The sequence below is a fragment of the Armigeres subalbatus genome, chromosome 2 (genome assembly GCF_024139115.2).
Source record: "Armigeres subalbatus isolate Guangzhou_Male chromosome 2, GZ_Asu_2, whole genome shotgun sequence".
Lineage (NCBI taxonomy): Eukaryota > Metazoa > Arthropoda > Insecta > Diptera > Culicidae > Armigeres > Armigeres subalbatus.
The window spans coordinates 22,257,816-22,279,964 of NC_085140.1; the positions used below are offsets into that span (position 1 = coordinate 22,257,816).

Genomic DNA, 22,149 nt, shown 5'->3' on the forward strand with positions numbered 1-22,149 from the left:
GCTCACTATCGTTTTATTTTTAGACATGAGGATGACAGACATCAGCAGTGTTGTAAAATGTCATTTGCATTCGTTTGTATAATTTTTCCAGAACTTTTTTCAGTAGTTAGCTATCAACTATCAAGTATGGCGAACTTATAGCGCTTAAATGTGGCTACAACTTTGTCTACCAATATATTGCTGTAAATATGTAATCTGGGGCGTGGGAGGCAAAATGTCATTCAAATGACATTATGTCAAATGACACGTGACATTTTGGAGAGATTTCACTCTTTAGCCTCAGATGTCATATTTAGAGCAATGTTTGGAAAAAAAATAGCACTACTCAAGCGGTGTGCGCACATCTAAAATTATGAAGTATTGCGCATAAATGTCATTGTCTTCAACGACGAAACGAAAAGTTTCAATGCAAAAAGCAATAAATTGGGCTTCTGAAGAAAGTTATGAACAAATTAGTCAAATGACATGCAGATGACATTTTACAAGACTGGACATCAGATTACTATTTACTTCGTGATTGATAAAAATTGCGTTACCTAATTGTTCACTGTACAGAGAACCAATTGAATGGGGCTTGGGCTTGGGGTTAGCTATCAGTTAGCCATATATTTTTAGTCAATAACGGCGCCAGCCATGTCCTTACGGTCGTATAGGAAAGAAAACTATTGTTAGTAAAACGCTCGTTGCTAATAAAGACGAATATACCTCTGCATCTCCACTTTCGCCTTGGGATAGGATATTACTATATAGTGTGGGGCTCCAATCAAAGACGTGCCCATTTTCTTTAAAGTTCAATTCGGCTGTCATAAAATTATATGCTGACGCGAACTATGAATCAACATCGCGGTTCCACGCATCTGCATGGAGTTCGATTAACAGTTCAATCGATCGCGGTAAGCAACAATCTAACCACAATTATTTTTTTCACGCTGACCTCAGAATGCGCCTCAGAACTCTTCACCCATTACTTCTGAGCAAAATGTAGCAAGGAGCAAAAAGCCGGTGCAACACTTTTAGGCGTACCTACTTAAGGGCCCCGAAATCAATCAATACAGCAGTTTAGTTTTGGTCTTCGGACCTACCAATCAAAAGGTGTTAAATTATTAACTCGGTGATTATCACAGCAATTAAAACTACAGCGGGACATAACAATAGTTACAAAGGATATTTTATCTGGGTGCACTTCGGCAAACGATTAACTTATTGACCGCACAAAGCAGAACAAAAATGGATGATCGCGCGATCGTTCTGCCTGCTGATCCTCATAAAAAAAATGATTTCTGTAAATAAGCCGACATTTCCGGTAAAGTTCCACTCAAGATCCATTAGATATTGGTTTGGGGGACTTTCAAGATTTTAGAGGAACTTTTCTGCCGAATTGTGGAAAATTGCAGCTGTATCACAGGCACGTACACTGCATTCTAGCAGATTGAAACGAGAAAAGATGTTAGGAGGTACTTAACGTTGATCGAAGAATGAAGTCAAATCATTAAATAAAACTTTTGTGTTATTCTCGTACAACAAAGTTGTATCGAAAGGCTATCATAGGGGAAAGTGGGGCCATATGGGGCAGGACAGTCAACGTTGATTATGACTGAGGTGAGCATTATATTCACATTATCATTATGACAACACACTATCAATAAAGCAAAAGGGCGGTACCTACAACTGAAAAAAGCACTTTTACAACCTTACTTGTTCTTGAAATATTGATTTTAAGATTGTTTAGTTGAAATTCGAATTTTCTTAGTAGTTACATAATTTAGGATTTGAAGCCGAAATTACTCATTATTCAGCAGAAATTGATTTTCACCAAGGCTTTTCTATAACAATAGTCTATCTACATTAATAATACGAGGAGATTCACAGTAATTGTGATCAATAGGATTTAAATCAACGAACAATGAGCCTGATGACGTGAAGGATGAGTTCTATGAGAGCCTTGATAAGGCCTATGGAGAGTGCCCAATACACGATGTAAAGATTGTCATCGGGGATGCAAATGCGCAGATCGGAAGAGAAAGTTTCTTTCGCCCTGTCATTGGTACGGGAAGCCTTCATTCCGCTACCAACGATAATGGTCTGCGACTTGTAACCTTTGCTGCTGCTAGAGGGATGGCAATAAGCAGTACCCACTTCGCACGTAAGAATATCCGCAAACACACCTGGCAACATCCGAGTGGAGACACCTGCTCACAGATAGACCACGTGCTGGTCAACGGACGACATTTCTCGAATGTTATAGATGTAAGGTCCTTCAGAGGTCCGAACATCGGCTCGGATAACTACCTTGTAGTTGCAAAAACTCGGGCGCAACTTTCCAGCGTCACGAAACAACAGAACGATGCTTTTCAATATCCAACGCTTTTAGGTGAAGGAGTTGCTGAACAGTACCACCAGAAGCTGGAAGAGCGGATAGGATATGCCAACGGATCTGGCGACGTCAACAGATTATGGGAAAATTTCCACGAAGCTGTGACTACAACAGCGCAGGAAGTGTTAGGCCGATGACATACTCACGCGTGTGCGTGCGCAAACGCGTCCAAGACAAAAGAATTTCTCTTGCTGATATTCTGCTTTACGAGTGCTTGGACGCGCGCTGCATCGATCGACCCGTCAGTATGTCATCGCCCTTAGGCACTGCCCAGCGACGCCAACGAAATGGTTGGTTTGATGAGGAGTGCCAGCGAGTGACGGACGAGAAAAATTTTGCTAGGAGTCGAATGCTAGTGGCTCGTACCCGTTCCAACAAAGAGCGGTACAGTACAGCAAGGGCAAAAGAGAAACGAATCCACCGCAGAAAAAAGGCAACACGAAGAGAGTGTGATAGCTGAAGTGCAGGAGAACATGGATAGAAACGATATGCGGAGGTTTTACGCAACTGTCAATGGAGCGCGGCATAAAACTGCGCCAGTGTCCGCCATGTGCAATGACCGAGAGAGGAATTTGCTGACAAACAAGACTATGGTTGGCAGTCAGGTGGAAGGAGCACTTCGAAGATTTGTTGAACGGTGAAAATGAAGGTGTATTAAGGAGCAGGATGGACATAGTCGGCGACGGTCAAGACGTGGAACCACCAACGCTGGATGGGGTTAAGAAGGCTCTAAACGAGCTGAAAAACAGTAAAGCTGTTGGGAAGGACGAAATCCCGATCGGGCTTCTCAAACACGGAAGTGAGCAGCTGCATCAATCAACCCACCACATTATCCGGAAAATATGCCGCCTGATTGGATGGTCTCATATGCCCAATCTATAAGAAAGGGCACAGACTAGAGTGTGCCAATTACAGAGGGATCACCCTTCTGAACTCGGCCTACAAAATCCTGTCGGTAATCCTGTTTAACATACTGAGACCGCTTGAGGAGTCCTTTGTCGGCGAATACCAGGCAGGTTTTCGTGAGACCCACCATCTGTTCATTGATTTCAAAGCAGCGTACGATTCAGTGAAGAGAAATGAGCTGTGGCAGATAATGCCCGAATATGCTTTTCCGGCGAAACTGATAGACTGATATGTGCAACGCTCGATATTAAGTATTCGGATTGCAGACGAAGTGTCAACCTCGTTTGTGACTTTAGACGGATTGAAGCAGGGTGATGCACTTTCGAATTTATTGTTCAACATTGCACTCGAAGGCGCTATTAGGAGATCTGGCTTGCAAAGGAACGGAAGTATCATCACACGGTCGCATATGCTCCTGGGCTTTGCGGACGACATCGACCTTATTGGAATCGATCGCAGAGCAGTAGTGGAGACTTTTCTCCCACTGAAGAGAGAGACGGCGAGGATAGGCTTAACCATCAACTCTGCCAAGACAAAGTACATGGTGGCAGGTAGAGATAGAGGAAGACCTAGTGGTGTTTGTGCAGAGGTAGTGCTTGATGGGGATGTGTTTGAAGTTGTTGAAGAATTTGTTTACCTTGGAACGCTTGTGACATGTGACAATGACGTTTCCCGTGAAGTGAAAAGACGTATTGCTGCTGCGAATAGGGCCTTTTACGGATTACGTAACCAGCTTAGGTCCCGCAACATGCAGACGGAAACGAAATTTGCTCTATACAAAACTCTGATTCTACCAGTGGCCCTTTATGGACATGAAGCATGAACGTTAAAAGAGGCGGACCGGAGAGCTTTCGGGGTTTTCGAGCGAAAAGTGCTGCGTACAATACTCGGAGGGAAACTAGAAAATGGTGTGTGGCGCAGACGCATGAATCATGAGCTGTATCAAGTATACAAAGAAGAAAATATTGTGAATCGTGTAAAATATGGCCGACTTCTGTGGACTGGTCACTTAATCCGAATGTCGGAAGAAAGAATAGCGAAAACAATATTTAACAGAGAGCCGTATAGGGGCCGGCGACATCGTGGAAGGCCACGAACACGCTGGCTGCACGCGGTGGAATCGGACCTGGGGACCCTGAACGTTCGGGGAAACTGGAGGAACATCGCCCAAGACCGACGATTGTGGAGCTCTACAATACGCCAGGCAAAGGTGTATCGACGCTGTAGCCAACCAGGTATCCAGGTAGGTAGGAATAATTTCAAAAATCATCAAAATAGTGTTTTGTATGAATCGGCGATGATTTAAAATAATGGATATGGTTTTAATCGTAAAAATTAGCTTTAGGCAAATTTAGATATTGTCGTAGTCTACTCGTAGAGCCAGTGGTCAACATAACAACATGGAATACGACATTTTCAAGCGAAACATCATTTGAACATATTCCCTAGAAGTGCAAGAAATGTGTCACCCGTTCTAAATAAATTCAGCACACTTTTGATATAATTTTTGGTCCTTGCTCGTCTTGCCCCGAGGGGGTGGCCATATCGCCATAGGGGTGATAAAAGCATCATAAAACCACCCTTTTAAAACTAGTTTATAAGATACTGAAACTTTATTAATCAGAGACAGGGCATCATAAAGGTGTTTCATGGACAAATCAGCATAATTCGAAGGTGTTTGACTATTTTACAAGGGTTACCATCTTGCCCCACTTTCCCCTACTCCAAAAATAAACTTAGTGTCATACCATTCGACTCAGTTCAAAGAGCTGAGCAAATGTATGTATGTCCGTGTGCACAAAAATAAGAAAATTATTAGTCAACTTGTCACGTAGTACACCTTAACATATTTTCTCGCAACAATTAGCATTCGGCATGGATAAATCCTAGATGAATACTATTGAATTTGATAACGAATAAATAATGAATAAATTATCGAATCAAAACGTGTGGTGTTTTGGATAAATACGAGGAGAAGGAAGACAGTATCACTACATGGCGAATATTTTTGTTTTAAATTTTCTTTCACTTGTATTTTATTAAATATAAGTAATAATTGTAATAACTTTACAATAATTAAAATAGCTATAAATTCATTGTTTAAACATATAACCCTCTAATGAACCAGGGTACCCAAGGATTAAAAGGAAACTTTAAGCTTTTTTTCATACTTCATTGTTTCATTCCTCCTAACAAGTACATATTAGTAAACCTTTCCAACAATTCATTATTCTATTCGTTTACTTTCTAATGCAGGTCTGATTCTATCGTTATGTCGAAAGCGCGCCAAACATTCCAAGATTGACTAGAATAAAAATCGGCGTTGTCGAAATATCAGATAACTTGCATCTATGCTACGCAAAGTCTGCTCTCTAACGACTACAACTAATTTACTACGCAATAATGGAGCAAATGCAGGTTTGTGGATGCTTATTCTGAGGTGAGTTAGGAAGGCTATTCGATTACAATTATTTGAGGTATGGCAAAAAAAAAGTTGACTCAGGTTGCGAGTGAGACTTCCGTCAACGACGTGCGCAGGTGCTCTGGTACACGGATGTGAGGAAAAACTGATGAAATTGGAAACAATAATATCGTATTGGAATCACAAATTTCCAGTTTTGGATGGAATAATGACTTGTTATAAGTAGTAAAATAACTTTGTAATGCTATGGCTCCTTCTTATCCGAGTATCCGATACGATTTGAATTGTACACAAGCAAATTCATCGCTTCGATGTCTTCTAATGGTTCTTTTCATCAGTCATCGGCCCTGTTTGAGCCATGCTCCACGTCTCAGCTACTCTTAATGTAGTCGAAATGTAATCGCTCGGTTTCTTCCTTCAGGACCTGGAAATGAAGAGAACATGATTACGAATCGGATTTGATCGCAATTAGGGAATAATTTCATTGTGGAATGTATCAGATAAATTCTAAAAACATATTTGCAAAAAATTACAAGATTCACATGAAATATACATATGACCAGTGTTGTCCTACACTCAATGCAAAAAAATCTGCTCCTTGATTTTACTCCATCTAAACGAATTTATAATCTTAACTAAGTCTTTGACCAATATATTCGACTTTATGACAGTTTTCAAAATTGGTTTTATTAGAGTCCTCAAGATAATCATTAGGCCCCTAATAAGCTTATGAAGCATTTGACATCTGTGGTTTTATTGAACGTTTTAGTACGATTTTGAAGATAGTTACAAGTCTTCCAGTAAGGCTAATCTAGCGGCATTGAGCAAAGCAGTGATAAAGCCGTCAAAAAACTAAAACAAATCTATGAAGTCTTGAAATCATGGGTCTGCGAAGCGGCCATGTTTCTGATGCCAGCATCAAAATCATCGATTGATTAAATACGAAGGCGTAATCATAGTCGTCGAAAACCTGCCATTGAAAATATGTTTTAAGAATCATGATATTTTGGTGAAGTAGTGCGCTTGGTGCCGATTGAAATATGAAAATTTATTAAAGGTATCAATCTTCTTGATGAAATACACCTCGCATTCATACTTTCGCTCAAGTTCTTGAAAAATGATGAAAAATAATTAGGGGGAATGACAGCTTTGGCAGGTTTTGTTCTATTATTGTCAGGGTTTTATGACTGATTTTGCTCAAATTTGGCCCAAACATTCTTTGCATATCAAAGAATATTGTGGCCAAATTTCATAAAATTTGGTCGACAAAAACCCCCCTGCCAATAATAGAACAAAACCTGCCAAAGCTGTCTGTTCCCCTACGTCTATTTGGATAAAATCAATTCGGGATAGTGTTTTGTTTACAAAATATAATTGTCAGTGGGAAACCCATCACAATGGGAAACACAAAGATGTTGGCTATTGTCAATTGTAGTGGGTAGGATTGGGGGTGCCAGATACCTGCTTGAAATTGTTACTTGGGTACTTGTCTTACGCATAACCTAAATAAAACTTAGTAGTTTTAATTAGTCACTAAATTAATGATTTCGTGTGTGTTACTTCTACGTGAAGTTAAACGATTTACAATTATATGGAAATGCTAGTATCATCTTCCAAACTTGGACGTACTGGCTCCAGTGGAGATATATCAGCTTCCACACTGATATTCTTCCCTCCCCCTTCATACGGGAGCTTGGCAGAAGGAAGGTCATGTGATATGTGCCATCACAAATATTGCCCTCCGCTCGCTTTCAAATCGACTTCTATAAAAACATTCTTCATGCCTGCCGTATCCTAACGGAACTATCAATTCTATACTTTCGCCTCTAATGCTATCATGAACATGTACGTCCAAGTTTGGAAGATGATATTAGCATTTCCATATCATAGTTTTAATTAGGTTTATAATGGTATTGTACAAGAAGACAATGTTTATGTTGTTCTTCGTGATCAATCGAATGGCTAAAAACAGATGTTTCTGTTCCATGTTCCCCAAATAATTCAAACAAAGAAAACAATAAACACATAAATTTTCCCAACTGGGCATTCGCATATTAAAGATTTTGTTGTTTATTGGTCAAATTCCACTTCTGAAAATGAAACAGATAATAAAAATCAAGCAAACTATATCCTTTTACTTCCGGAAAATAAAATGGTATAAATGCGAATACACAACGAATGGTGCAATGACCACGATTCTATATAGGAAAGCTTTTAATAATATGAAATTCGCATAACTGTGGAAATGCCAATTGACCACAAAGTTGAAAAGCAAGCCAAGTTCCAGTTGAATATAGAGCTATCAGGAAGAAGAACTAATCGTAAGGAACCGATTGCAGCAACTTTCAGCAAAATACTTATTGTATTTGAAAGTTATGCAAAATGTTATTTTGGCCGTAAAAATTGCCCACAGTGTAGTAGCAGCCATGCTTGTAGAAAAAAATAATTTTATATCGGGGTAAATCTTTTGCAAAATCCATTGTCATTAGTAATAATCGCTGCATTTCAAGATAATTTCCAAAATTTGAAGCACGAGAAATGTTCCCTGCAAATCAGAATGCCACCGAAAAAAAGGCAGCATATCGATTTATTATTTACACTAATTAATTGGTCGTAAATCACAGTACTACGACGGTCCACTCGAACAAATTGATTTTCTTACCTGTTTTCACCAGAAATTCTAACGCGCAAAAAAAATTGCAACCTCGCCTCTGGGCATCCAATTTCCAATAATTAAACATAATTTTTCATCTATGTCCCATGTTGTTTTGCCTTTCTCGTATACACTGGATTTTATTTTTACACGATTTACACTTTCTTAATTTTTCACTCATCCTAAATGCTTAACGCATATTAATTACCATGTGATTTTTCTTGGAATTATTTAGGATTTTTTGAAACATGTTGCAAAGATTTTGGTGGCAAATTGAAGTCACACGAACAAAAATACGAGCGAAAAAAAATCGTGTAAAAACAAAATCCTGTGTATTTTATTTCATTCTTCCATGTCTACGATTATTCTTTTTCTACAATATGATAACAAAAAGCTCCAAGGAAAAGAAATTCCCTTTTTTGACAGCGGTTTTATGGAACTCTTATGAATAGCCTTTAACTTGCTTTGAAGACGATCTCAAGAGTGGTCCACTTGGTCATGACATAATCTTGTAGCGGTCATCAAAAGGTTGTCATGTAGATTTTAGTTTTATTACTAGTCTTGAAAATTTGCTCTCCAAAACTGCTAATAGAGTAAGATAAAACTCAAAATGTTACTTGGGAAGTGTAACTAATGGTTAATAAATATTTGAATTTTCTAAATGTCATGTCAAACTGTCAAAAAATACACGCCAGAGACACAGGAGCCCGCGCGCTGAAAATACACTCCAGTAAAAACACTCCAGTGTATTTTCATCGCGCGCGCTCCCGTGGCTCTGGCATGCATTTTTTTGACAGTTTGGCATGAAATTTAGAAAATTCAAATATCCCTCCATTAGTTGCACTTACTCAGATAAGATTATAAAATCGTCTAGATGGAGTCAAATCAAGGAGCAGAATTTTTTGCATTGAGTGTAGGACAACACTGCATGTGACACCATTAGGGCGACGGGACAACATACAACAGAACGCGGAACAGACGAATCCCGATTTTTCCATAATAGGAAATTGCTATAGTCGACACTTCATTTGATTTTTATGTTCCGTTTCGAAACGTTCTGCTTTCCTATTATGGACCCCCCAAAATATTCCTATAATGGACACTCTCGTGTTTATTTTTTTTATAGAATTGTGAAAAATCCTGTAATTTTGCTTTCCATCGATTTCCAATGCTTGTAATCAAATCAGGTCGGTTCTCCCGATGGAATTTCATGGCAAAATGTTTACATTGTGCTATAACAGCGGTTCTCAATCTTTTTCTTGAGAGGTGCCCCTTGGAACTTTTGTATTAATTGAGGTACCCCCTCTCGAAATTAGGCTTCCAATCCTTTTGAAAGAATAATACCGAGCCCTTTGAAGGGAAGCTCCATTAAGCTTTTGAATCCCTTTGAAGTGGACTTCCGTGCCTCTTCATTAGAGGCTTCTGAGCCTCTTGAGGAGAGGCTTCCGAGCCTCTTGAAGGCGGTTTTTGAGCCACTAAAAAGGAGGCTTCCTTTGCAGCTTAAAACGACGTTTCCAAGCCTCTTGAAAGAAGGCTTCCGAACCACTTGAAAGTAGACTTCTGAGCCTCTTGAAAGAAGGATTCTGAGCCTATTGAATTGGGGCTTCCGAGACTCTTGAAAGAAGGCTTCCGAGCCTCTCGAAACGAGCCTTCCGAGCTTCTTGAAAGGAGGAGGCTTCTGAGCCTCTTGAAAGGACGCTCTTAGAAGAAGGCTTTTGAGCCTCCTGAAAGGATGCTTTTAAGTCTCTTGAAATGTGACTTCCTACCTTTTTGAAAGAAGCCTTCCGAGCCTCTTGGAAGGAGGCTTTTGAGCCTATTGAAAGGAGGCTTCTGAGCCTGGAAGGAGGTTTTTGACCCTCTTGAAAGGATCTTGAAAGGAGACTTCCAAACCTCTTGAAAGAGGCTTCCGAGCCTCTTAAAAGAAGGCTTCCGAGCCCTTTGAAAGAAGGCTTCCAAGCCTTTTGGAAGAAGGCTTCCCAGCCTCTTAAAAGGATGTTGAAAGCAGCCTTTCGAGCCTCTTGATAGGAGCCTCTTGGAAGGAGGCTTTTGAGGCTCTTGAAAGAAGGCTCATAAGCCTGGAAGTAAACTTTTGAGCCTCTTGAAAGGAGACTTCTGAGCCTCTTAAAAAGAGGCTTCTGAGCCTCTTGAAAAGAGCCTCTTGAAAGGATATCGAAAAGAGGCTTCCGAGCCTCTTGAAAGGAGGATTTTGAGCCTGTAGAAAAGGAGGATTTTGAGCATCTTGAAAGAAGACTGCCGAGCCTCTTGAAAGGACACTTTTGAGCCTCTTGAAAGGATGCTTTTGAGTCTCTTGAAAGGGATTTTTGAGCCTCTTGAAAGGAGGTTTCCGAGCCTCTTGAAAGAAGGCCTCCGAGCCTCTTGAAAGGAGGCTTCCGAGCCTCTTGAAAGGACGCTTCCGAGCCTCTTAGAAGGAGGCTTCAAAAGAGGCTTCCGAGCCTCTTGAAAATGGGCTTCTTAAAAGGGATTTTTGAGCCTCTTGAAAGGAGGCTTCCGATCCTCTTGAAAATAGGCTTCCGAGCTTCTTGGAAAGAGGCTTTTCAGCCACTTGAAAGGAGGCTTTTGAGCCTCTTGAAAAAGGCTTCCGAGCCTCTTGAAAGGAGGCTACCGCATCTCTTGAGGAGCCTCTTAAAAGAAGGCTTACGAGCCTCTTGAAAGGAGGCAACCTAATCACTTGAAAGGAGGCTTCTATACATTGTGCTGGTGGTGGAAGGCAGAATTCAATTGAGATTTATTGATCGCATTGCATATTATGTACAATATAAATTTTTGAAATAAAAATACACAATTATCAAATCTCAGTTACGGCAAGTTGATGGTCTTTCGTGTCTGCTATTCAACATCGTTTTGGAAGGGATAATACGAAGAGCAGGGATTAACACGAGTGGTACAATTTTCAATAAGTCCGTCCAGCTATTTGGCTTCGCCGACGACATAGATATTAAGGCACGTAACTTTGAGAAGATGGAGGAAGCCTACATCAGACTGAAGAGGGAAGCTAAGCGGATCGGACTAGTCATCAACACGTCGAAGAAGAAGTACATGATAGGAAGAAGTTCCAGAGAAGAGAGAAGACAATGTGAGCCACCCACTGCGAGTTTGCATCGGCGGTGACGAAATCGAGGTGGTAGAAGAATGTGTGTACTTGGGCTCACTGGTGACTGCCGAAAATGATACCAGCAGAGAAATTCGAAGAGGCATGATAGTGGCTGGAAATCGTACGAACTTTGAATTCCGCATGACGCTCCGATCGAATAGAGTTCGCCGCCGTACCAAACTGACAATCTACAAAACGCTCATTAGACCGGTAGTTCTCTGCGGACATGAGACCTGGACGATGCTCGTGGAGGACCAACGCGCACTTGGAGTTTTCGAAAGGAAAGTGGTGTGTACCATTTATGGTAAGGTGCAGATGGCGGACGGTACGTGGAGGAGGCGTATGAACCACGAGTTGCATGAGCTGCTGGGACAACCATTCATCGTTCATACCGCGAAAATCGGACGACTGCGGTGGGCCGGGCACGTAGCCCGAATTTCGAACAGTACCGAACAATGGTTCTCGACAACGATCCGACGGGCACAAGAAGGCGAGGTGCGCAGCGGGCAAGGTGGATCGATCAGGTGGAAGATGACTTGCGGACCCTCCGTAGACTGCGTGTTTGGCGACGTGTAGCCATGGACCGAGCCGAATGGAGAAGACTCTTTTATACCGCACAGGCCACTTCGGCCGTAGTCTGAATTTGAAAAATGCTATGCTATGCACAACATGTGATAGATTTAGTTCAGAAAAGGTATTGGAGGGTAACCACTTCCTTCAGTGCGGTTTGATCTCACGAAATCAGTACGGTAGGCAGGTGCTTTCCCTACTAAGCTACGAAGGACCTCCGTCTTCCTCCGCTGCTTATCCCTCCCAGCACCAGGCACGTAGCCGAACTCTTGCAATCCATTACGGACGACGGATTATTACTTGAGGCGTAGCTACGGCAGACTTGAATTTGCAATTGAGAACAAGCATCATCTCTTAAACTGTAGTTTAAGCACTGTCGTAACTTCAGTGTACGCTGGTGTATGCCTTCCGCTGATTTCGTTGAGTTGGGCCAAGCTCATGTGCCTTCAATCTCGCAGAGTAAACTGGATGCATACAACCTTTTGTTCTACTGGCGAAAGAGTCCATTAAGCTTTTCCATAATGTCCTAACTCACCTGAGCTTGCCAGTCAAATCCAAGGAACGATTATTATTAATGCTCATTCTGCGTCTCGTATGAGGTGAGGCGTTTCGAATGAAGTGACCATTTGAATTACACGGTCGTCTCACGTGAGACGTGCTGAGATGATTGTTGATAGATTGTAGAAAGTATCAATTCCAAAAAAAAAGGTTTTACAATCACTTATCAACAGAACTGATTTTTCATAGTCGAATTAAACGAAAAAAAAAGGTTGTAGTCAATTTTGTTTAGTAATAGTATTCAATGGGAAACTGCACACTGATCCTCTCCAGTGCACTTCAGCTGCTTATTCATTTACAATCAGAAATGTTTCATATCTACATCAACTTACCATCATCTCTTCTTGTATCTTATCGGTGATAATTTTTCGCGCTTCCTCCTCCGACACAGGATTCATCTTTAGCCGTTCCATCACATCGTTCAAATCAATCGGCTTGCCGAAATTGTACGTCAGTTTTTTGCCCAAGCGCAGGTAATATGGTGGCTCATTCGGAAGTACCGTTTCCATTCCAATGTGCCAAATAGGAATGATGACCGGCAATACAGGCGTTTCATAGATTATCCTACCCACGCCCCACTTGAACCTACGAGACACAAAGTTCATTACAAATGTCAAAACTGCTAGCAATTCGGTAGTTACCTGAGATCCTCTTTGGTCATGTTGACCTTTCCCTCGGGAAACACGTGCACCCAGTGGCCCAGCTTGAGCTTCTCTATACACAGATCGATTGCTGGCTGATAGACGCCGGCTCCGCGCACGACCGGAATACACTTACCATACATGAAGAACAACGAATGATATTTGTTGGTGAAGCAAATATCATGAGCGGCCATCGACCACCGGATCACGTTATGATTGCACACGTTGCGCAACTTAAGCAGTCCTAAAACGGGCAAAAATGCGAAACATTACTGATGGCGATTCGATTCATTAAGGGTAACTAATAATAGGAGAACATTTACGAAGCTTCAGCAGTCCTGCGACGGCGTGATGCGCGCAGATATTACATTAACCATGAAACGGCAATACAACAAAGGTAAGGTAGTGTTACAATTAATGGCACGCGGCAAGTTCGGGAAAGTAATTAGTTTTGATTTTATGATGGTGGCAAAATTATGGTAGACGAAGTTTGAACTCACCCCACATGCCAGGATCGTCGAAGCACGAGTGATGATTGGAAACTGTCAGCAGGGGCGTATCCTTCGAGCGATTCTCCAGGACGTTTTCCAGTATTTGAATGTTGTGGACACGCGTCTTGTTGAGCCATACTAGAAATGAAGAGGGCAAAAACAAACAACATTATGTGACCCATTGCGTGATAGTAAAGAAATGTTGGTAATATATTGGTGTACGGCCTTTGCAAACGAACTGTGGAGAAATGAAAGATACTGTGACAAATGCGAAAGTGCTCATGTGCACTTCATCAAATTTATTGTTTTTTGCCTTTCTCGTACTTTTTTTATAGCCAACGCACTGCTATAGTTTGGGTCCAGGTCCAGTTGTGTCAATAAAATGTAACTCTGAAGTAGATGATCGATCGACGCTAGAAAACGGAACTTATTAGGATCAAGGAAAATCCTATTTTAGAGTTAATTATTTAAAAGCCAGAATCGCCATCAGACCTTTTCGGATTAAGAAAAGATCATCGCTGAAGTGAGTCTTCCGATTGTTTTGAGACACTACTGGACCTAGTTGGGTCAATGAAATCCAACTCTGAAGTTGGTTGATCGTTGTTTGGAATCGCTATGGGAGCTAGTCAAATCAAGAAAAAAATAAATCTGGTGAGCACGGCCACGAAGCCCATAATCGGTGGTTTAGACCAACTAATGGACTTGTTCGGGTAGAGGAAAATAATTTAACTCTGGAGTTGGTCTGTCAGTGGTTTGGAGGCAGTTCTGCACAGTGTCCATAGTTGGGTCAATATAATCCAATTTACAAGAAGGGTTGGTCGGAGTCACCATTGAATTATTTTTAGAAGAATTAAAAAACAAATCGCAAGAACACTGGTAGCCATAGATTATCAAAGCAAATATTTAGTCAGACCGCATCGTGCTTTCGTGCTGTGCGGTTCTTTCTCTCTTTGCGGAAGGAAGTTTTTAATACTACCCGAAGCTATTTTAATTTCAACGGTGCTTCTTAGCGCTATTTGTACCCACTGATCCCGTTACGATCTTTGCAAGGACCCGTGCCTTCGTTTTACGTTGGACCCGTTTGCGGAAGTAAAATTCCGACAAGCGGTGGTAATCCTGCAGGGACACCGTTCTGGGAAAAACCTCTTAGAAGGTCACGTCTCCACGCTCAGCAATGAGTATTAACAAAAACAAGAGGAAGGGGGAGTCTCTGAATTCTCCACTTCCTTCAAAGAAACAAGGTTTCAAGACCGTCCTGCCAAAGCGCGGAAAAAATAGAAGGAAGCTGGAGAATTCAGATATTCCTTCTAACTCTAATATCGGAAATAATTCTTCTCCAATCGAACTGAGCAATCAGTTCGATTTGATTAATGATGAAATTGAGCAAATCGAATAGATTTTGAGTAACCTTCAGGGGATCAAGGTTTCATTTCAGATTGCTAGGAAGGGTGACTGCCGCGTTTTGCCGGGATCCTTTGACGATCGCAAACGTCTTCTTCAGTATTTAACTGAGAAGCGCCATAAATTCTTCACATACGACGACAAAACTGAGCGATTGTTCAAAGTCGTCTTGAAAGGTCTCCCCAGTGATGACAAATCACTGGATGAGATTAAAATTGAAATTTCTCAATTACTTGGATTTTCACCAGTCCAAGTAATTAAGATGAAAAAGAAATCCCATTCTGGAACTTCCCAGAGGGGCATTCCTCAAGAATTTTATTTAGTTCATTTTAACAAAAGTGAACTAAATAATATGAAAAGTTTGGAAAAGGCCTGTATTATGTCTCATGTCCGTGTTACATGGGAACATTTCCGCAGGCCTGGGGGAAACTTCCAAAACCCTACCCAGTGCCGTAAGTGCCAAAAGTGGGGTCATGGAACCAAACATTGTCACATGGATGCTAAATGCATGATTTGTGGTGGAACCTCTCACGCCAAGGACGCATGTCCTGTGAGAGAAGATTCCAATAAATTTAAGTGCGCAAACTGTGGGGCAATCATAAATCCAATTTCTGGGAATGCCCTTCACGCAAAAAGTTTTGAATTCCCGTGCAAAATTGATGACGGGAAATTCCAATCGGATCCCAGATTCGACGGGTAGAAATTTTTCAAACGCTCAAATTTCGAAACCGGTTACCGGTCGAGCAATTCATACCCACCACAATTCACAAACAAATTTTGCCGCTCGTCAACGGGTAGCAAGCACTTCAGTAAATTCCAATTTTTCGAATGTACCTACGTATGCAAACATCGCTGCTGGTAGACAAAATTTCTCTTCTCAAAATGAGGTTTATACCCATGTCCCAATGGAAAATAACGGTCATGTTGCCGATTCAGGTAGCATGACTGCTTCCGATTTTGATTTTTTAACTGAACAATTGCATCACATGATTGATGCAATGTTCAAAGCAAATACCATTCCTGAAGCTGTTCAGGTTGGTATAAAGTACACACAAAAAATTGTTATCGGACTCCGTTTCAATGGATCCAAATAATTGTGTGAAAGTTCTAAATTGGAATGCCCGCTCTCTAAAGGGTAAGGAAGATGAATTATTCAACTTCCTTTCAGTTCATAATGTGCATATTGCCATTATAACTGAAACGTATTTAAAACCAGGACTCTCCATTAAAAGAGATCCAAACTATTTAATCTACAGAAATGATCGTCTTGACAGCGCCTGTGGTGGGGTCGCCATTGTCATTAATAGACGTATCAAACATAAATTATTTTCTTCGTTTGAAACCAAAGTTTTTGAAACCTTGGGAGTTTCCGTTGAAACAAATTTTGGACAATTTTCCTTCATTGCAGCCTACTTGCCTTTTCAATGCAATGGGCAGCAAAAGAATTTGTTGAAAGCTGATCTTCAAATTCTGACTCGCAACAAATCAAAATTCTTCGTAATTGGTGACTTCAATGCCAAACACCGTTCATGGAATAATGCTCAAAGCAATTCCAATGGTAAAATTTTATTTGAAGATTGTTCTGCGGGATATTATACTATTCAATATCCCAATGGACCAACTTGTTTTTCTTCCAGTCGAAATCCTTCTACAATTGATTTGGTTTTAACGGATTCAAGTCAGCTGTGTGGCCAATTGGTAACTCATGCTGACTTTGACTCTGATCACCTTCCTGTGACATTTGAAATCTCACAAGAAGCCATTTATAATCCAATCAGCTCTACTTTTAATTATCATAGAGCTGATTGGGATTTATAAAACGTATATCGATAGGAATTTTGATATTGATATTCCTCTCGATACCAAAAGTGATATTGATAATGCTCTCGTATCTTTGACAAATTTAATTGTCGAAGCCAGAGGCATTGCAATTCCGAAATGTGAAGTTAAATTCAACTCCATTATTATTGACGACGATCTTCAGCTACTGATCCGTCTTAAAAATGTGAGAAGAAGGCAATACCAAAGAACTCGCGATCCCGCGATGAAAGTTATTTGGCGAGATTTGCAAATGAAATTAAAAACGTTTCGCTATTCTGAGAAATACCAACTTTGAGAATAATGTCTCGAAGTTGGATCCCAGTTCGAAACCCTTTTGGAAATTAACAAAATTCTTAAAAACCTCAAAAGCCAATTCCAGCGCTTAAAGAGGGAAATAAAATTTTATTAACAAATGGCGAAAAGGCTCAAAAACTTGCTCAGCAGTTCGAGAGTGCCCATAATTTTAGTCTAGGTCTCACTAGTCCAATTGAGGATCAGGTTACACGGAGCTTCGAAGACATTCTCAATCAAGAGAATGTTTTTGACCCTTCGTTGGGAACCAATTTGGATGAAGTGAGATCTATTACTAGAAAATTTAAAAATATGAAAGCCCCAGGTGATGATGGTATTTTCTACATACTTATCAAAAAACTTCCTGAGAGCTATTTATCCTTTTTGGTTAATTTATTTAACAAATGTTTTCAATTGGCATACTTTCCAGATAAATGGAAAAACGGCAACGTTGTTCCAATTTTGAAGCCGGACAAAACTCCAGCTGAGGCTTCTAGTTATCGCCCAATCAGTTTGCTTTCTTCAATAAGCAAACTGTTTGAAAAGATTATTTTAAATAGAATGATGGTTCATATTAATGACAATTCTATTTTTGCTGATGAGCAATTTGGTTTTCGCCATGGGCATTCAACCACTCATCAGTTATTAAGAGTTACGAACTTAATTCGGCTCAACAAATCTGAAGGATATTCGACTGGAGTTGCTCTTCTTGATATAGAGAAAGCATTTGACAGTGTTTGGCATGAAGGTTTGATTGTAAAATTGATGAATTTTAATTTTCCTCTGTACATCATTAAACTGATCCAAAATTATTTATCAGATCGCTCGCTGCAGGTAAACTATCAGAATACTAAATCTGATAGATTACCTGTAAGGGCTGGTGTCCCCAAGGCAGCATACTGGGGCCCATATTGTATAACATTTTTACTTCTGACTTACCTGATTTACCACCAGGGTGTCAAAATCTTTGTTTGCAGATGACACGGGCCTTTCAGCGAAAGGGCGAATCCTTCGTGTGATTTGTAGTAGATTGCAAAAAGTTTGGATATTTTCTCCACTTACTTGCAAAATGGAAAATTTCCCTGAATGCTTCCAAAACTCAGCTTATAATTTTCCCACATAAGCCGAGAGCTTCTTATTTGAAACCTTCTAGCAGACATATTGTCACTATTAATGGGGTTCCAATTAATTGGTCTAGCGAAGCTAAATATTTAGGACTTCTGCTAGATCAAAAATTAACTTTTAAAAATCACATTGAAGGCCTTCAAGCCAAATGTAACAAATATATTAAGTGCCTATATCCACTTATAAACAGAAAATCAAAACTTTGTCTTAAGAACAAACTTTTGATTTACAAACAAATTTTTTACAAATTTTTTTTTTTTTTACAAGGTTGCTGCAATACCAGAAAGAAGGCACTCCAGAGGATTCAAAATAAAATTTTGAAAATGATTCTGAAGTTGCCTCCGTGGTATAGTACCAATGAACTTCATAGAATTTCTAATATTGAGACATTGCAACAAATGTCCAACAAAATAATTTCCAATTTTAGATTCAAATCGTTGCAATCTTCTATTGCAACGATTAACCCTTGTACCCTTAGTTTTAAATAGGTTAAGTTTAGTTTAAGTTGAAAACATTGTAATTCCTACATGGTTCAATTCAACCAGAGGAAAAATTCTAACTGCCAGAGGCAATTGAAATGTATTAATAATAACTAAAAATATGACATAGCAAATAAGGATGATAGTGTTAAGAAAACACGGAACACCTAGTCTAAGAGATGAATGCATGTATTAGATGATTAGCAAATAAAATTAGCTTAAAAAAAAAAAAAAAAAGCAAATATTTAGTTATCTCTCAGATTTCAATGTCATCCCATGTGATTCGAACTACTTGGTGTATTTCTCAATAAAAGGAACAAATTGATTCCAATCCCACTCAAAATCATGCAACTATTTTCGGGTATCAGTTTTTATAGCAAAAGGTTCATTCGGTCCTTGATCATTTGACTAATTATGGATGTAGTTCTTGAAGGAATCCACATGAAAAAGCTGAATCATTCCATCGCAATTTATTCATACACAGCCAGTTTGTGAAAGAATCCTGGAAAGTGATAGATTCGACTACATATTTCACTTTTCTTGTCTATATTTATGTTTGAAGCACATAATAAATGTTAATCAAACATTAAAATGGCCAGGCCTACTATGCAGCGGTTCTCAACCTGGGGTACCCCTGGGGGTACCTTCACTGGCCCTAGGGGGTACCTCGCACAAAAAAGCGTAATGGCGGATGTAGAACTAATTCAATAAAAACTAATTGTGAACCCATGACCCTACAGTCCCATCGAAGGGAAAGTGGTTACCTCCAATACACTTTCTAAATCAATATCTTCCACATAATGTACATATTCACATAGGGGGAATGACGGCTTTGGCAGGTTTTGTTCTATTATTGTCAGGGGGGTTTTTTATGACTGATTATGCTCAAATTTGGCCTAAACATTCTTTGCATATCGAAGAATATTGTGGCCAAATTTCATAAAATTTTGTCGACAAAAACCCCCTGCCAATTATAGAACAAAACCTGCCAAAACCGTCTTTTCCTCTATGAGTTTTCACAACATTGTACACATAGGCGTAACTAGAGTCTCGGTCTAGGGGGGGGCATGGCACCGGATGGTGGGATGTAATTTTCAAAGGCGATTTAAAGCACTGTGCGCATTGATTGCAATAGAAATTGTTTGACTAAGTTTATCGCTCATTCGTCCTAGAACTAACATAAAAAAATCGCGAATAATACAATTGATTTCCAATGATGCTGTGATTGCTTCAAAACGTTGTGTCTGTGTCAACTTGTCTTCTCCATGTTACTAAATGTGGATAAGTGTGTAATCTAAGATTCAAGAATCTTCTTCGAATTATCTATAAATGAAATTCGATATGAGTATATTTCTGAAAGTTTTCAAGCATTTCCATGATTACTTAATGCATAAAGATCTCGATTTTTTTGAAACTTGAAATTTTTGCAACTCTTTGATGTGGAATAAATTCCACGAAATTTTGTCATAACCAATATAAGTATTCATGCAATTCCAAAATGTATGCTATGTGCTGAAATAATTAAGTACCGACGAACACAAATTTGGAATCCTAAAGTGTTTTTTATGAGTCATAAATTCCATGAGTCATAAAATTATGAGTCATAAATCAAATTCCAGAATAACATAGGGTTTTTGTAGTTACTGACGTTATGAAGAGGCTTTATTATGGTTTTCTGAATAGGTGAGAGATTTCTCTGCAAAAATCAAAGAGACTTGAGAAGCAACCAAATCGATCTGAATTGTGCTGCAAAAGAAATGTTTTCTGATACGAACTGGTTTCTAAATCTAATTTTTTTTTATCCTAAAAACAAATTCTAACTAAAGCAGGCACAAAAAAGTTTTCCGATGATCCTTTTGAAATCGCCAAAAACTTATATGGAACAAGATCTTTTGAGGATTATAAAAATATTTCTTTAATGCAATCTCTGTTGTGAGTGCGAAGGTTGCCTAAATTTTGTCCTAATACTTTCAATGGAATGCGTTGTTGATTTTTCTGTCATTGTAACAAAGATTCTTAAGTTTTATAATTTTATATCTTTCTGTGCCAGAATCATATAGCGAGAGCAAAGGGCTCCATAGGAATTTGATCAACTGTTTTGCGGCATACCTTGCGATTAACTCGAAGATTGTCGAAAGAATGGTCGTTCGAAATTTCATTGACCGGATTTGTGTACATGTGCTCATTTTGATGTAGTTGCTTCAGTCTTTTTTGAAGCGGATGGTAGTTTAATAGAACAGAAATATTTATATCTTAATACAATTATGTTTTTATGTTTCTGCGACCAGGATACTAGTCAAACAAATGCAGTACAAATTTATTATTTTAAGCTAGCAACTGAATTAGAAGCGGCATTGATTTTAGCTTAAAAATCGAGCAAATGTTCCCGGGAGTCCAACTTAAATATTTCGATGCTTTGCTGAACAAATGGTCTAGATGTGATAACGCAACAAAAAATATGTTTATAGAATTCATAATCAAAATTAAGAAATATGTAGGAAATATGTAAATGAAATAAAAACTGACTAAGTTGGAATTACTTTTCAAAATTTTCTGGGAGGGGCCACAAGTAGGTCTGGAGGGGGCCAGGCCCTCCCCGGCCCCCCTTATTTACGCCAATGATTGTACATTAATGTCCAAGTCGGGTGGTTTAATCCCCGGAAATAGGCAATTAACTTTGATTGAACCGAAAAACTAATTGATAAATTATATTTATTGAACGGCTACTCAGTCTTTCAAATTTTACAACGAGCTTATTATTTACCCGACGTTTCGACACGGGGATTGTCTCCCCGTATCGAAACGTCGGGTAAATAATAAACTTGTTATAAAAAATGTAAGACTGAGTAGCCGTTCAATATATATAATTATGAAAATCTCTTTTAGGGTGGTTTACCGGTAATACCGAAACCGGTAAAACCGGTATTACCAGCCCATTTTATAAAGGTCTAGAAACCGGAATTTCGGTATTCCAATTTTCATCAAAATTTAGTAGATAAAAGACTTTTTTATATGGGTGGCTAGAAGCGCATGGTGTAATTAGTGTGCTCTTACTTTTCAGACCACTTACAGTAGCAAAAGAAAATATATTAATAAATCCAACAAATTATTTATTCTATTCTTAGGGATAAACAATTGTTTAAATTTATCATACCGTGTTGAAGAATAATTAGTTTTTGCTTTTGGAGAATCCGCTCACTATGAAAATGCAGTTCTGCATGAGAGGTAAATCGATCACAATACTAAGATGCTTAAGCACTGGTTTCTTTTCTCTTTAGGTAAATCTGAATAATAATATGAATTTC

The 22,149-nt window shown here is 39.4% G+C and overlaps 1 protein-coding gene across 4 annotated transcripts in view; it reads right to left on the reverse strand.

Moving 5' to 3' along the window:
* Positions 1-5,285: 5,285 nt before the first annotated feature.
* LOC134218177 (tafazzin) overlaps positions 5,286-22,149 on the reverse strand; it is a 59,825-nt gene continuing 42,961 nt past the window's right edge. For 3 of the 4 annotated variants that reach the window (XM_062697076.1, XM_062697075.1, XM_062697073.1), the window contains 5 exons: positions 13,737-13,865; positions 13,560-13,574; positions 13,237-13,480; positions 12,928-13,180; positions 5,286-6,126 (listed from right to left, as the gene is read on the reverse strand). In XM_062697076.1, coding sequence (XP_062553060.1) covers positions 6,073-6,126; positions 12,928-13,180; positions 13,237-13,480; positions 13,560-13,574; positions 13,737-13,865 — 695 coding nt within the window. In that variant the 3' untranslated portion in view covers positions 5,286-6,072. The remainder of the gene's footprint in view (positions 6,127-12,927; positions 13,181-13,236; positions 13,481-13,559; positions 13,575-13,736; positions 13,866-22,149) is intronic. The other variant, XM_062697074.1, reaches the window with a different exon arrangement.